The following is a 13,209-nucleotide window of genomic DNA, read 5'->3' on the forward strand; positions in this document are numbered from 1 at the left end:
AATAGCAACATAAGCAAAAACCCATTTTGGGTGCTACGACTTGTCGCTGAATACACCCGGGCTTTAGACAGAAACATTAAAGTCATGCTGAAAGGACACGAGTAACCGTAGCGTTAAATCATTCGCCTGGTTGCGATCTCTTTACCAGCGGTTTCTCTGTCCCGCTGGTCCTGCTGTTTTAAAAGAAAATCGTATTATATCTAATCACAGCGATGCTGCTGTCCTGGCAGTCGTGATGGAGAGAGGAGTATTATTGTAGATAATGCCCAACATTAATCTCACACTGCCCTACATATTCAAGGTTAGAGGTCAAAGCCATTTCATGTTGTCTTCCTCACGCTTGGAATTGTATTGGACTGTGTCCTCCCCTGGACTATTTATTATGAGCCTAATGTCCTGGTCTCAGATATCACTTTAACTCTCTCTCTCCCTCTCACCCTGCTAACACATATGTTGGGTCTGTTCACAACGTATATCAATACATTTTGTTGAATCGATAATGGCCGGTCTATGTGCAAAACAAAGATCTCTTTGTTTTTCTCCATGCGCTGCTTCAGAGAAAGAGATACTCCCATGTTGTCAAAATGACAAGGGGTTTTTAAAGGCTTGTTAATAACAGAGATTGACAGCTCACTGTTGGGCAATTATTGCTTGGTTTTCAAATGTTATTACTTCCAAAGAAACGACAGTATATCTTTCAACATCTGTTTGTGTAGCCAGGGGTTTTGTTTTAGAGGGTGGTCATCCTCAAATGACACTCTAAATTCTCAGAGTTTTTCAAAGATGACACTTAAGAGGTTAACCAATCGGAAATATGTATTGCATGTATTCAAACAAATAACCACAACAATTAATCATATTTTGTTTTTCAGCAGAGTATAACTCAACATGGTATGGGAAAAGGAGAGACACCCATGTTTGTGTGCTGTGACAAAACCACAGAGCGGGCCACTTGAGCCAACTCCTTCATAATGCTTCTTTGCTATCTCACACACACACACACACACACACACACACACACACACACACACACTTTCAAACACATCTCCAGAATAGTCCAGATTTAAGACCTGTCGCTGGTGTGGAACATAGTGAAAAGGAGTATCCTGCGAGGCCCTTGGGGGCCAGAAAAGTACTATGTGGCGCTGTATATGTGCTTGTGCATGTGTGCGTGTGAGGGTGTGTGTTATGGCTGAAAGTGACCCGAGAGGCCCAGCTAGTTACAGCCTCTCTGCTGGAGACCACCACTTCCACAAAACGAGCATTGTTGGTTCAGAGCTCCAGACACCAGAGACACACACTGGAAACAACTTGTATGTACACACACGTACAAAAAATACTTACACACCACAAAAAAAATGAAATGTGCCGAGTTTAAAAAAGGCAATAAACTGAATAAAATCACAGTAAGTCCCACAGAAGAGTCTCATCTCACAGCTACACCCCAGCCTTTCGATACAAAAATCACACAACACTTTCAAATGTGGATCACTGTCGCTAACAATAGCCCTTGGGTGGTTGGTCAGACTATTATTGTAGGTGTTTCTATGCAAATTATGTGTGACTGAGAGCATGTCAAAAGCAGTTACTGGAAATAATGTGGTGAGCTGGACATTGTGAGGCAGAACTACTTTGCCTGCAAAGAAAAAAAGCGTTTTGAGCTTTGTCTGACCAGTGCTAAACTGAAACACTGTGCCAAAGCCACTGGATCAATGTTATTAGTCCGCCAATACACAATATCAGGAAGACATCATTATTGCCATCAACAACATCATCATCATCAAAGAGAGAAGGAGGGGGGGGGGGGGGGGGGGTCAGCATCATGACCTCCACTTCTGGCTGCGCGCTCTACAGAGACCTCGTTGGCTGACAGCAGTATACGTCAGCACCTCTCACCGCTCCAGTATAACCCCCTCAAGCCTCTGGCGGTCACACAGACGCAAGTGTAAAAGTAGCAGCAACTGTTGCCCGGACTAACCCATTCAGCATCCACGTCCCACACAGCCTGACACAGAGGAGTGAGACGGCTCACTGAGCGCGACGCGGAAAAGTGAGAGGAGAGGTGGAACATTTACGCACAGCCTTTTTAGTCTGGATTGTTTTGGCGCCTCTTTAAACTCCACCTTGGATCGTTTCGGACATTTGTCTGCACCGTTTTTCCTCGTGGATTTTGATTTTGTATTTATTTCAGCACTTAAATGGCAGCTCAGAGTATGATTCCCTCGCACCTGCTCCTGCTGATGTTTAACTGTGTCCTGGGTGCTGCATCAGTTAGGATCATCAAAGGGGGCCCTGGAAGCGCACGGGACAGCTTCATCCAGCCCTCATCGGACCCGTTCTCAGATGACCTGGACCAGGACATGGTCTCCCAGCACATGTCAAAACTGTACGAGAAATACAACAGGGGAAACCGCCTCAGAGAGGGAAACACTGTGAGGAGTTTCAGAACCAGCCAAGGTGTGTGAAGACATTGATAAACCTGCCTTCAGAGCGCAATTGATAGGTATCGCAACACTTTATGTTCATTATGGAACAAAAAAAGCCTATGACATTAGTGCACCAATAATCCGACGCAAAAAGCGAAAAATAAATGCAGTGTTCAGAAAGCTCCCCTGATCCTCTCAATTGATGGTTACTAAACCTGCTCAGTGGGGCTGCCCGGCCAGACGCTCTAAATAGGTAGGCTTGTTTTGGAACAGTCTGAGAATGCATTGAAATGATTTTGGGACGCTGTGGGCACACTGTGTTAGTGGCATGCAGCTGTGCCCTTCTTTGCGGAGTCTGGTCAATTACCGCAGAGAGACGCGCAATATGCGCAGGGATGCATGCGATTCCCTGCGAGCAATGCCAAGCGTCTATACAGTGAAACCCTCAGCGGCGGTTACGCGCTGCAAAGGGTCATTGTCGTGGCTTCTGCGTTCCTGTTGTGGCTACAGGACATGTGTGACTCCAGGTCCTGGAGTCAGGGGGCTTAAAGCACAGTCGCTCCTCTCTGTCTGATGCTGTTTTTATAAACACAACTCATAGACATTTATATCCCACATAGTTCTCGGATGGCATACCATAACACGTGTGTATTTTTACTGCAGTGACTGAATGTAATCCAAGGAGGGATGTAAGAGAGTTTTCACAACAATGTTCGATCTGTTAAAACAGTTGATTATGTCTTGGTGTCTGGGCAGACAGTGCTGGCTGTATTAGGCTTAAGGGGAAGCTTTAAGAGAAACTGAGGTAAGCATTTCCATATGCAGGCTGAATCCGAGGTAATGTATATCTCTTGAGTCAGTCCCTACTTCCGCTGAACTCTTATACAATGAACAATAACTCTGCTGTTGAAGTTAATGTTCATCATGAATATGTAGCTCTCTGCTCACCCCCCTCCACCCCTGCCAGCCAGATCCTCAGAGTCTGGTTCCTCTTAAGGGCACGTTCGGTACCAAGGCAGGCAGCCGCCTACCAGCCACACAGCTCAGTCATGTAGCACATGCAAATGTGTTTAATAGTCCCACCTCTCAAGCAAGCAGGACTGCTTTTAGTGAAATTTGATACCAAATTGGTCGTTCCTTTTTCAGTCATTTCTTCATCTTACATTACTGTTAAATAATCGTGAAAACTTGAAAATTCAAATAAGGTTCAATTCCTGGTTACTATCATCTCATTATACCAAATATATCAGTATGGATCTGTCAGCTCAACAGCAAAAGGCCAGTGGGACATATAAATCTAATTTTGGCTCTTTTATCCTCTTAGAACATAAAACCACCTGTGAGCGAGAAAACTGTTTCTGTGTATGAAATACTTTAGAATACAACATTCTGTGGATAAAAATAAGTTTTCACTTGTCAGGTTGTTCACCTGACTGACTGCCACTGACTGACTGATTGTTTTCAGACTCCTCTGAGGACAGGACGACGTACCAACTGAACCTTACAACCCTCCAGGACTCAGAGGTCATCCTCTCTGCCACATTCCACTTCCTGCTCGATCGGCGCCCTCATCAAAAACCCTGGTTCTGTAAACGCTTCAAAAGCCCATCCTGTCGTTCCTCAGCCGTCCACCCTTCTCCGTCCATCAGCCTGCTCCTTCGCTCTGTATCCTCTGGGTCAATGGGGTCACTTCTAGGCAATGTGACCTTCCACCCCCACAGGAGAGGGGTGTGGCAGATGAAAGATGTGACCCAGGTCATAAAGGAGGCCAGGGACAAGGGTCATCTCCTGGTGTCAGTGGAGTTGGACTACCAGAGGAAACCAGAGGGGGCGCTGCCTGGTGGGAGCCTGCCATATCTGTTACTGTATGCTAATGACCAAGCCTTGGCAGAGCCCAACAGCATGGCTGCAAGCCTTCAGAGATATGACCCGTTCAGCGACGGAGGAGAGCCCTCACGTTCCTCTCACAGACCTAACTCCTCACCAGAGTCAAAAGGACGAGAGAGAAGGGAAGCAGCTCTGCTCTCTGAGCCCATCCAGAACAATGAACTGCCAGAGGTTGACTACAGGCATGATGGGTACAGTAAGGATGACCTCTGGGAGAGCACTTGGTACCTGGCACTCAAACCTAAATCAGGAAGGAAGGAAAAGAAGAGAAAGAGCCAGGAGGATGAAGAAGTGGATCAAGGTAGAGGAACCAGTGATAAAGAAGACCCTCTGGTTCTCAAAGAAGGAGAAAGAAAATCACAGGTGCTCAAAGCTGATGACTCAGCCGAGAAAAAAATCAAAGACAGTCACATGCCGACTACCAGTGACGGACGAAAGCAAGAGTGGAGAAACGAGGGAAAGGATGGAAAAAGGCACAACGCGAGCGCTAACTCTCAGTCACCTGTTCTGAGTTTTGATGAACAAACGATGCGTAAGGCCAGAAGGAGGCAGTGGGGCGACTCCCAGCACAGAGGCTGCTCCAGGAGGAACCTCAGAGTGGATTTTGCAGACATTGGCTGGAGCGAGTGGGTTATAGCCCCCAAGGCCTTTGATGCCTACTACTGCACTGGCACATGTGGCTTCCCCATGCCCAAGGTAGGAGCGCAAACATCTAAGTCATTCCACAACAGCATGACCAAGTTATATTGAGTAGCTAAAGTGTGTTGTTCTTCTGCCATTTATTGATTTTCTCCTGTGCATGCCTCTCCCCTACCACTCAAACTCTCCCAGGTGGCGAGGCCGTCTAACCACGCCACCATCCAGAGCATAGTCCGTGCCGTTGGGATCATCCCCGGAGTTCCTGAGCCCTGCTGCGTCCCAGAAAAGATGAGTCCTCTGGCTGTGCTCTACCAAGATGAATCCAGGAATCCAGTGCTTAAGGTTTACCCCAATATGTCCGTCCAGTCCTGCTCCTGCAGATAGGAAGGGTGTGGTCAATGGTGGCAGAGGACAAAACAGGGTTCACGTGGAGAGAAACAGAACACAGGACTAAGGGAGACAGAACCATACCTCTGTTTTTTAAGTGGTTTCTTGATTCTGATAAACAAAGTCACTTTGACTGCCGTTATTCCTCGAGGAACATAGGCTGTAGAGAAATCACTTCCATCTCTTCTGCCCTGTGGCAGCAGACTTGAAGAGGCACATTGTCTGGCGTCTGGCTTAGGAAGAGGAACAGAGTCACACGTGTAAAGTCAAGACTCCACATGTCTAAGAAACTCAGTTGTTTTGATTCTGTGTTTGAGATAATATTGAAGAGTTCATGGACAGGAGCATTTTTCCTTTTATCTCAGAATATACTTGCTTTTCAAACAGCTCACATTGACTTTGTGTTCATGTTTTCTTTGGACACGAAGGCTATAAATAAAAGACTTTATCAATGTGTCATCGGGCAGCTTACTCAGTCTCACACAGATGACAGAGATTATGAAACATATTTCTTCATTTTTGCATACTGTGTGCATCTGTTCTTACTTTTATACAAACCATACTCCACATTGTACATACATGCAACGCTCATTTGTTTGCAAGAATGGAAGGTCATTGTACATTCTTGCTTTGTATATCTTAAAAAGGGAATATCCAACGGATGGTAGAGAGCATCTGGAATTCATTTACACCCACCAACTCCCGCATAACACTTCAAGAATGTTATAATGAAACCAGAAATATTTTTATATTTTGAATGTGAAACTTAATAATTTGTCATGGTTACTAGGTTATGTATTACTATATTTTAGACGAGGTGTTGTTTTGTACATGTGTATTGTTTAAATTATGAAAAAGGTAGCCTTCTATAAATTAGAATAAAAAAGTAATTTAATCCCAATGCTCGTGGTAGAATGTTATTGTTTCATACACTTTGTGTTATTCTTGGTCATTACTGCGTATAACTTTTGATTCTGAGGGGGGGACTTTTTAGTCAAAACAAACCTAAAAGGGCACCACTGTTCCAAAATCACTTTGTACAAAAGCAGGAAGGTTCCACTCAAAGATAGCCAACATTCCCCGAAAGCCCCCTTGAACTCATTTTTACCCCACACCAAAGGCTCAGACGTCTGTTGTCCAGCAAATAATGTGGCTGATGCAGCTGCCGTGGATTAATGGTTGATGGAGGAAACAGGCACGCACCTATTAGGACGTCAGCCACTTGAACATTAAAACATGGTGCACTTCCCCTTTTCTACCCCTCCATTCAGCAAAACATTTCCAAGTGCAGAACGTTTTTAAACAGATGGTTTCAGGCAGATTTCAACCACATTAAATCAACTGCTCGTCACTTTTATTCTTAAGAGGAAGAAGGTGGCCCATGTGGTGACGAACCGACAGTGAAATGACAGTGTGAGCCTTTTGATTATCATCTCATTACTCTGCGGCTGTTCTGCCTTGAGCCTGGAGAAGTTGGCCCAGAGTACCACATCTGTTTCAAACAACAGAATGCTCTCAAGTTCAAGACTGGACAGTAATTTTGTCTCAAAGAAAGAGACATTTAATAGTGACTTGGGGGGAAAGGAACACAAGATTGAGCCCTTATACAGTTTATTGCAGTCGAGAATAATTCTATAAGTCTTTTGGCTGTCGTGCATGGAGTCACCTGTTTTCATCTCTAAAACTAAATTGTGCCGCCCCTTCTGTCTGCTTTGCTTTGTCCATTAGATATAAAGACACTATAAAAAGTATTCACCCTCTTTAGAAGTTGTTGTGTTTTCTTTTTGGACACTGACCAACAAAAGAAGGCCCTTTAATGTCGAAGTGATCTCTATAAATATGACATTGACTCAATAAAATATGGATTAACTAATTATGTAACTTCGAAAACTAACAAGCTGCACCAGACAGTGATAGTATATGTGTTTTCTTATTAAATGGTTTGAATACCTTTTACAAGAATGTATTTTGTCTTTTATATTTGTAATTAATATAGATCACTTTGTAGAGATCTGTTTTCAGGTTTTTTTCTGTTGATCACCGTCATAAAAGTCACATTAAATCTCATTGGATTCAATGTTGTGTGATAATAAAACATGAAAACTTGCAAGGAGGGTGAACACTTTCTATGTTAAACCAGTGAGTATAAAACGAAAACAGGACATCTTAAAGTGTTCCCATAATCCATATTTGAGGATGATGGAGAGAGAATATATGAAATACTAAATGCCTGATTCCATATTCTCCATTTTGAACAAGCGGAAAAAAATATTTTTACAAATGAACCCTTGATGGGGTCTAACCTCTGTTTAAATTATGATAACAACTGTAATGAGGGTTATTATAGTGATGTTTAAATTAATAGATGATTTAGCTACAGTGTAGGCCGGGCCCAATTGTAATGAACACATCCAGGTTCATTTTTTTTCCTCATTTCCTGACTGATCCCTTTTACAGTCCGGACCCACAGTCTGCTATTACAAAGTGAACCCCATGTCAACCGCAATCACAGTCACAGGAGAGTGCTTACAATGGTCGAATTGCAGCAGAGAAAACCACAGTAGTTTCGGCTCGTGTTCAGAGCCTAACATGCCTTAACCAAACGAGGCAAGTGGGGAACCAAGAACAATATTTGTTTTTCCACTTGATGACCGTTCAATTACAGGAGATCAATACAGCCATTATTAGACAACAGAGGATTTTCTGTGTCAGGGCTGAAATGGCTCTTTCCTCTCATGGTTACTGAGCTAGGAGAACGAATAGTTCTGTTCATTAGGACATAGCTTTAATAGAGTGACACTGTGCCTCTTAATCACCTACTTAGTCATGTGGGCCACTGGGTATTTTATTTAATAATTTTATTTTTCCTTTAGAAAGTAAAAAAAGTACTTTTACCAGTTTCCACATAACCTTTAGAACATTTATTCAGCCAAGAAGTCCATTTTAGTCTGGACACAAATATTATTCGGGCTTAAAATAAATGAGGTTTAAAACTCAATGACAGGTTATGAACATGTTTCAGTGTATTTGTTCTCCTATGATATTTAGAGTGAGTGTTTTTCATGTCTTGTGTAGGTTTCAGGCCCAGTAATAAAACACATCTTCAGTTTGTGGTATGAAGAAACTAGAGGATAAACTTTGTTACTTAAATAAAAGTAGATACCAGCAGTGTGGGCGGGTTTACACCCCTGCTTATACGTTACAGAGTGACTGAACAGGTTCGAGGCTTGACTTTCCCATGAACTTCATGCCTTCTTGCCGCCTCATTTACCTGCAACAGAGACGGCTATTTATGTCCATCTGTCGGCAGCCTGACCTGAATGTGACGTCAGCCGCTCACTATGGGTGGAGAAACATAAAATCACAAAATCAAAGGCTCATGTGGACTCCATCCAGGCCTGTAGATGAATGATAACCATGGAAACGTTTTAAACGTAATTTCATTTTTGGGTGGCAGCCTGGAAATGAGCCAATTATTATTTTTCATTCTTTCAAATAGCATGCTGAAATGCTGGGTGAAACATCTGAAATGACAGGCAGATATAATATTGATGCATCTTTTAAACAACAGGTTTGTCTCGTAGTGCAGGGAGATAAATATGTTAACTCCCTCCCATACTACACTGGTATCATTCAGGACAGTGCCGTCACAAAGCAGACATATTTTTGATAGATGTTCATTATAATGAACACGCTACAGGAAAAAGAGAAAAGCTGGTCTCAGTCGCCGCCTGTTGGAGCAGAAAAACAGACTCCCAACACGATTGAACAAAATACTCGACACGTCCGTTTCATTTTCATAATTTTAGATTTCAAAACGAATCTGCAAACACACTCAATCCACATCTCTTACACACTCAATCCACATCCCTTGTAGGATTGCGTTGAGATATTTATGACAATCATGATCTCTCCGTGTTTCTTCCCTCCTGAGTTCCATAAGGCACAAAATAAACATCAGCCTAACACACAGGGCCAAAGGAAAGACACCAACACCGCAGTGAGATCAGCTTAAACGTTCCTCTATCGTCATCTAGCGGACAGTCTGTGATGGCCATGTGTGTCCGTTTCGCTATTATCTTTACAGCTACTTTACATTCACCTGATGAATCTGGAGTCTAAACCTGTTAAATACGAGCATCGTTTAGGAAATAAATTAAGTTTTATTTGTTGTCCCTTCTTGTCTCAGTTATGAGAAGTCATGTGTCTGGACAGGTGGTGTCGCTCCCGGAAGTATTCGTGGCAGATCGGGCAGGTGAGTTTCTCCTCCCTCCTCCTCCTCACGTGGGACTCCGCCGCGAACTCCTTCTTGTGATGAGAGCGCATGTGGAAAACGAGGTCGGAGGTCATGCGGAAAGACAGGTTGCATTTGGCGCACCAGTTCTGCACCGACACGCCGAATGAGGTGAACGTCGGGGGAAGGATGGTGAGAGAAGATGCGGTCTGCAACTGGACGCCAATGCTCCTGGACCAGTGCTCCGGTGCGTAATGGAAAGCATTGTTTAATGCAACCGGGGAGGGTACAGCACGTAAGTCACTGCTCAGGATGTTGGATGCCATCAGATTGCTGTATCCCATAACAGTCCTGGAGGTGAATGAATCAGTCATGTCCTCTCGGCGGCTAGAGGGGGCTGTTGAAGCACTGCTGAGATGCGCCTGGGGGTCAATAGGGGACGTTATTTTACTTGGTTTACAGAAAGCGCTTTTCTGCTCGCGCTGATTGTTGGACAGGACCAGAGAAAATGCACTGCTGCTGCTTCTTGAGTGCAAACCAGAGCTCTCGCCTGTTTCCATCTCTCTGTCGTGCGTAAAGCTATCGTTCTTACATCCCAAATGATCCGGTTTAATCTTATCAACTTTCAGTTTCCCCGCAGAGGAGGATGCATTTCCTGCTGACTGGTCGTAGTCCTTAATCAGCGGTGTAATATTGTCATCATTTGAAATGTTAGTTTTTTCCAACAGAACCGTTTTCCGCACTTTGGGATAGAGAGTTTCCTCGTATTTCCTTCTCTTGGGGTAAATCTCTGCATCCTCGTTGCTGCCAGATTTTTTGTGTTCTAAATCTCTGGCGATGTTGTGGAAATCTGTCACTCGGTGTTGCCTCTTGATTTCCACGTGCTTGTGCTCGTAAATCTCGCGGCTCCAGGTGTCAGTCTGAGTACACAGGAATCGGCAGTGAGCCAAGAAAGGATACTCGTTCTCAAAAACCTGGTTACATCTTCCACATTTGAACTCTGAAAAAAACACACACAAAAATGATGTAACTATACAGATAAACCCATAACATATATACACTTTCATTTCAATTTGCATCCTCCCAGAAGTCGAACATTATGGCTCATTCTGCTATAAAATACTCAATCTGATGCTTTATTTTTATTTGGGTGTAGAGGGGCTTTAATTTAATTGAAGCTCAAGTCTAGCCAATGCACATAAGGCCACTCACCTTCCCTTGATCCTCTGGTCAGGTCTGTGAAGCCCAGTAGGTGTGACAGCTCCTGGTCGTACCACACCAGCAGCTCTTCCTCCTGCCGGATGTCCCGGATGGTTCGCACATACAGCTGACCCGCTTTCAGAAAGGCCTCTGTGTTCTGTTCCTCTGCATTGCGCGCAGCCTGCACGAGCCGCAGCCAGGACATCACCAGCGCAGAATTACGCATGGCCTCGGGGTCCACCTGTTGACAGACATCATTGACATTTTACTCGAGCTCCCTGATTTAAATCCATCTTTCCTACAAACTTGGAATTCCTAAAAAATCATTAATAATTACAAATTATTATTATTATTAAATCCACGTTTCTAGATCCCTTTGACATAATACCCAAAACAGCAGATTCATGAAAAAACAATATAATGCAGATGGACAGCATACAAATATAGTCATTTTAAAAAAAGAACAAGGGACTTGAAATGTGTAAATTCAGTTCAAATTAAAATATGAAATAAACAAATCTAGTTCAATGGTCATGAATTCACCAGCCCGGTTGTATTATAACTAACTAAAGCAAAGCTGTTTTAACATGCCATAATATAAATTCAAATGTCCATTGCATGACAACGGACCACAAAATCTCTGCAACTCACCCTGAACACGTATGATTTAGCTCTCTTATCGCAGGATTTCTGCGCTATGAAGGCGATGGTCTCGTAGAAGGTGTTTTGGAGCACGCATGGACCAAAGCACGTGCCTGCAGGGATGCTGCGCGTAACCAGCACACTGGTGTAGAGGTCCGCTGGATGCTGGAGGAATTTGCTGTCACCGGTCCAGATGGACCGAGGCAGGAAAGTGTGATCCATCGTTAAACTGTGATCAAATATAACGGTTATCATTCGTTAAAGAGCAGGTGACAATATGTTACAAACTCTTTTATTACAAGACGAAGATACAATCACGAGGCCAATCTAGTCTTTAATATATTCGGGCTCAAATCATGAGAACTGTAAAAACGAATTCCCATTTTAATAATTCGTTTTACACAAACTAAATAGCGAACAATTGGGCTATGACATACAATATATGTTGTAGTGGTCTGACATGCCGTTAGCCGATTTGGATTCAGATGCTCTGAACCCACTCTGGATTGTCTTGCAAGCAATATTAGAAGAAAACAATAAGTACAGTATTTTATGGATTTTCTGATTCAATTAAGCGTCCCAATTGTGAAGCAGACGCAGCCGGTGTCGAGACAAAATAATTTCTAACGTCCTTTGTCTCAGTTTTTCACTCGGTTTCTCCTTTTGTCTCCCCATCTGCCGTGAAGCCCAACTGCCTCCTCTGTGCGCAAGATAAGTTCAAAATGCTTATTCCTAATTTATCAACAATTTGAACGCAGGAAGATTGTGTGACTATTGATTTTTTTTCCTTCTCTGGTCAATAATCTTTAGGGTGTTTTGTTTTCATGACAGTTGACCGCACAGCATCATAACAGAATAATCTGGTGGCAATCTCAATATGCCAGTCTTCCTGGTAAAAAATAATGACATATGAGAGAAAGATCGTGTACCCCTGTGAAGAAAACAGAGAAGTGCATTTATAGTGTCGCGTGACTCACCCGCTGGACATGAGGAGGATGTTTGTGCCGTGTGGCAGCAAGTTGCAGCAGGTGCAGTGGACCTCGGTGACGATGCCCTCCCGTTTCTTGGTGACGAGCTACTTATCCGACTGGATCTTCCTCCGTACTGTGGTCCCTCTCCTCGCCCACTCCCACTTATTCCCTTCAGAGAGCGCGCTGAAGCGTGGCGCATTGATATAAACACGCGCGCTCACGCACACACATAGACGCGCGTACACAGGACTTGAATTTAGTCCCTTGGCAAATTCCCCCATGTCTGATTTGCAATCCTTTCAGTGAACAAGAGAGACATGCCCGCCAGTGAGGAAATACTGTGATAATGTGAGCAATAATGCACATTATAGGGTGTTTATCGTCCAGTGCAGCTGACTGATGTGGACATACGCACCACTATGAACAACACCTTTTAGACAGTGTGAAACGTTTAAAATATGATGTTCCCTGTGCCTTTACTGTGAATAAATTGGACAGTTTGAGTTATACCTTTCTTGAAACCATGACTTTAGAAGGACCACATCCTGCGGAACAAGACCTCACAAGCCTGTCCAGCCATGTAGTCGGATAGAAATCCTAAAATGTTCATGAAGCTATATTCTGACATCTTATTGTCTCTCGTGGTTTTAAAAAGTCCCTCCACTAACTGTGCTTTGTGCAACAGATATTCAGAATGTAGTCTGGACACGCTATTGGGGATTTAGAGACATTTGTTGGTCACGTTTCTGAGAGTTACACGAGTGGTAGAAGTTGTCCTGCTAATGTGGGCAATTGTAAATTGCAAAATTGGCCACATGACATG

At 43.6% G+C, this 13,209-nt stretch overlaps 2 protein-coding genes across 2 annotated transcripts; one reads left to right on the forward strand and one right to left on the reverse strand.

Annotated features, from left to right (window-relative positions):
- Positions 1 to 2,198: 2,198 nt before the first annotated feature.
- Positions 2,199 to 5,336, forward strand: gdf10a (growth differentiation factor 10a). Its single transcript, XM_076077203.1, has 3 exons — positions 2,199 to 2,457; positions 3,892 to 5,009; positions 5,145 to 5,336. Exons 1-3 carry the CDS (start codon positions 2,199 to 2,201, stop codon positions 5,334 to 5,336), a joined length of 1,569 nt encoding a protein of 522 aa, XP_075933318.1.
- A 4,188-nt stretch (positions 5,337 to 9,524) lies between these two features.
- znf488 (zinc finger protein 488) lies at positions 9,525 to 11,637 on the reverse strand. Its single transcript, XM_076076859.1, has 3 exons — positions 11,425 to 11,637; positions 10,786 to 11,014; positions 9,525 to 10,573 (listed from the first exon to the last, which is right to left on the reverse strand). The coding sequence occupies exons 1-3, from the start codon at positions 11,635 to 11,637 to the stop codon at positions 9,525 to 9,527; spliced, it is 1,491 nt and encodes a 496-aa protein (XP_075932974.1).
- Between the last annotated feature and the right edge of the window lie 1,572 nt (positions 11,638 to 13,209).

The sequence above is a fragment of the Anarhichas minor genome, unplaced genomic scaffold, assembly GCF_050575085.1.
Source record: "Anarhichas minor isolate MPS153535 unplaced genomic scaffold, ASM5057508v1 ptg000058l, whole genome shotgun sequence".
Classification (NCBI taxonomy): Eukaryota; Metazoa; Chordata; class Actinopteri; order Perciformes; family Anarhichadidae; genus Anarhichas; species Anarhichas minor.

What these genes read in the sequence shown, in the direction of transcription:
- gdf10a (XM_076077203.1), top strand. Translation starts at nt 2,199, where the DNA reads ATGGCAGCTCAGAGTATGATTCCCTCGCACCTGCTCCTGCTGATGTTT. An exon ending in GAGTTTCAGAACCAGCCAAG is followed by an intron (nt 2,458 to 3,891) that starts GTGTGTGAAGAC and finishes GATTGTTTTCAG; the next exon opens with ACTCCTCTGAGGACAGGACG. An exon ending in GTGGCTTCCCCATGCCCAAG is followed by an intron (nt 5,010 to 5,144) that starts GTAGGAGCGCAA and finishes AAACTCTCCCAG; the next exon opens with GTGGCGAGGCCGTCTAACCA.
- znf488 (XM_076076859.1), bottom strand. Translation starts at nt 11,637, where the DNA reads ATGGATCACACTTTCCTGCCTCGGTCCATCTGGACCGGTGACAGCAAA. An exon ending in CTAAATCATACGTGTTCAGG is followed by an intron (nt 11,015 to 11,424) that starts GTGAGTTGCAGA and finishes GTCTGTCAACAG; the next exon opens with GTGGACCCCGAGGCCATGCG. An exon ending in GACCAGAGGATCAAGGGAAG is followed by an intron (nt 10,574 to 10,785) that starts GTGAGTGGCCTT and finishes TGTTTTTTTCAG; the next exon opens with AGTTCAAATGTGGAAGATGT.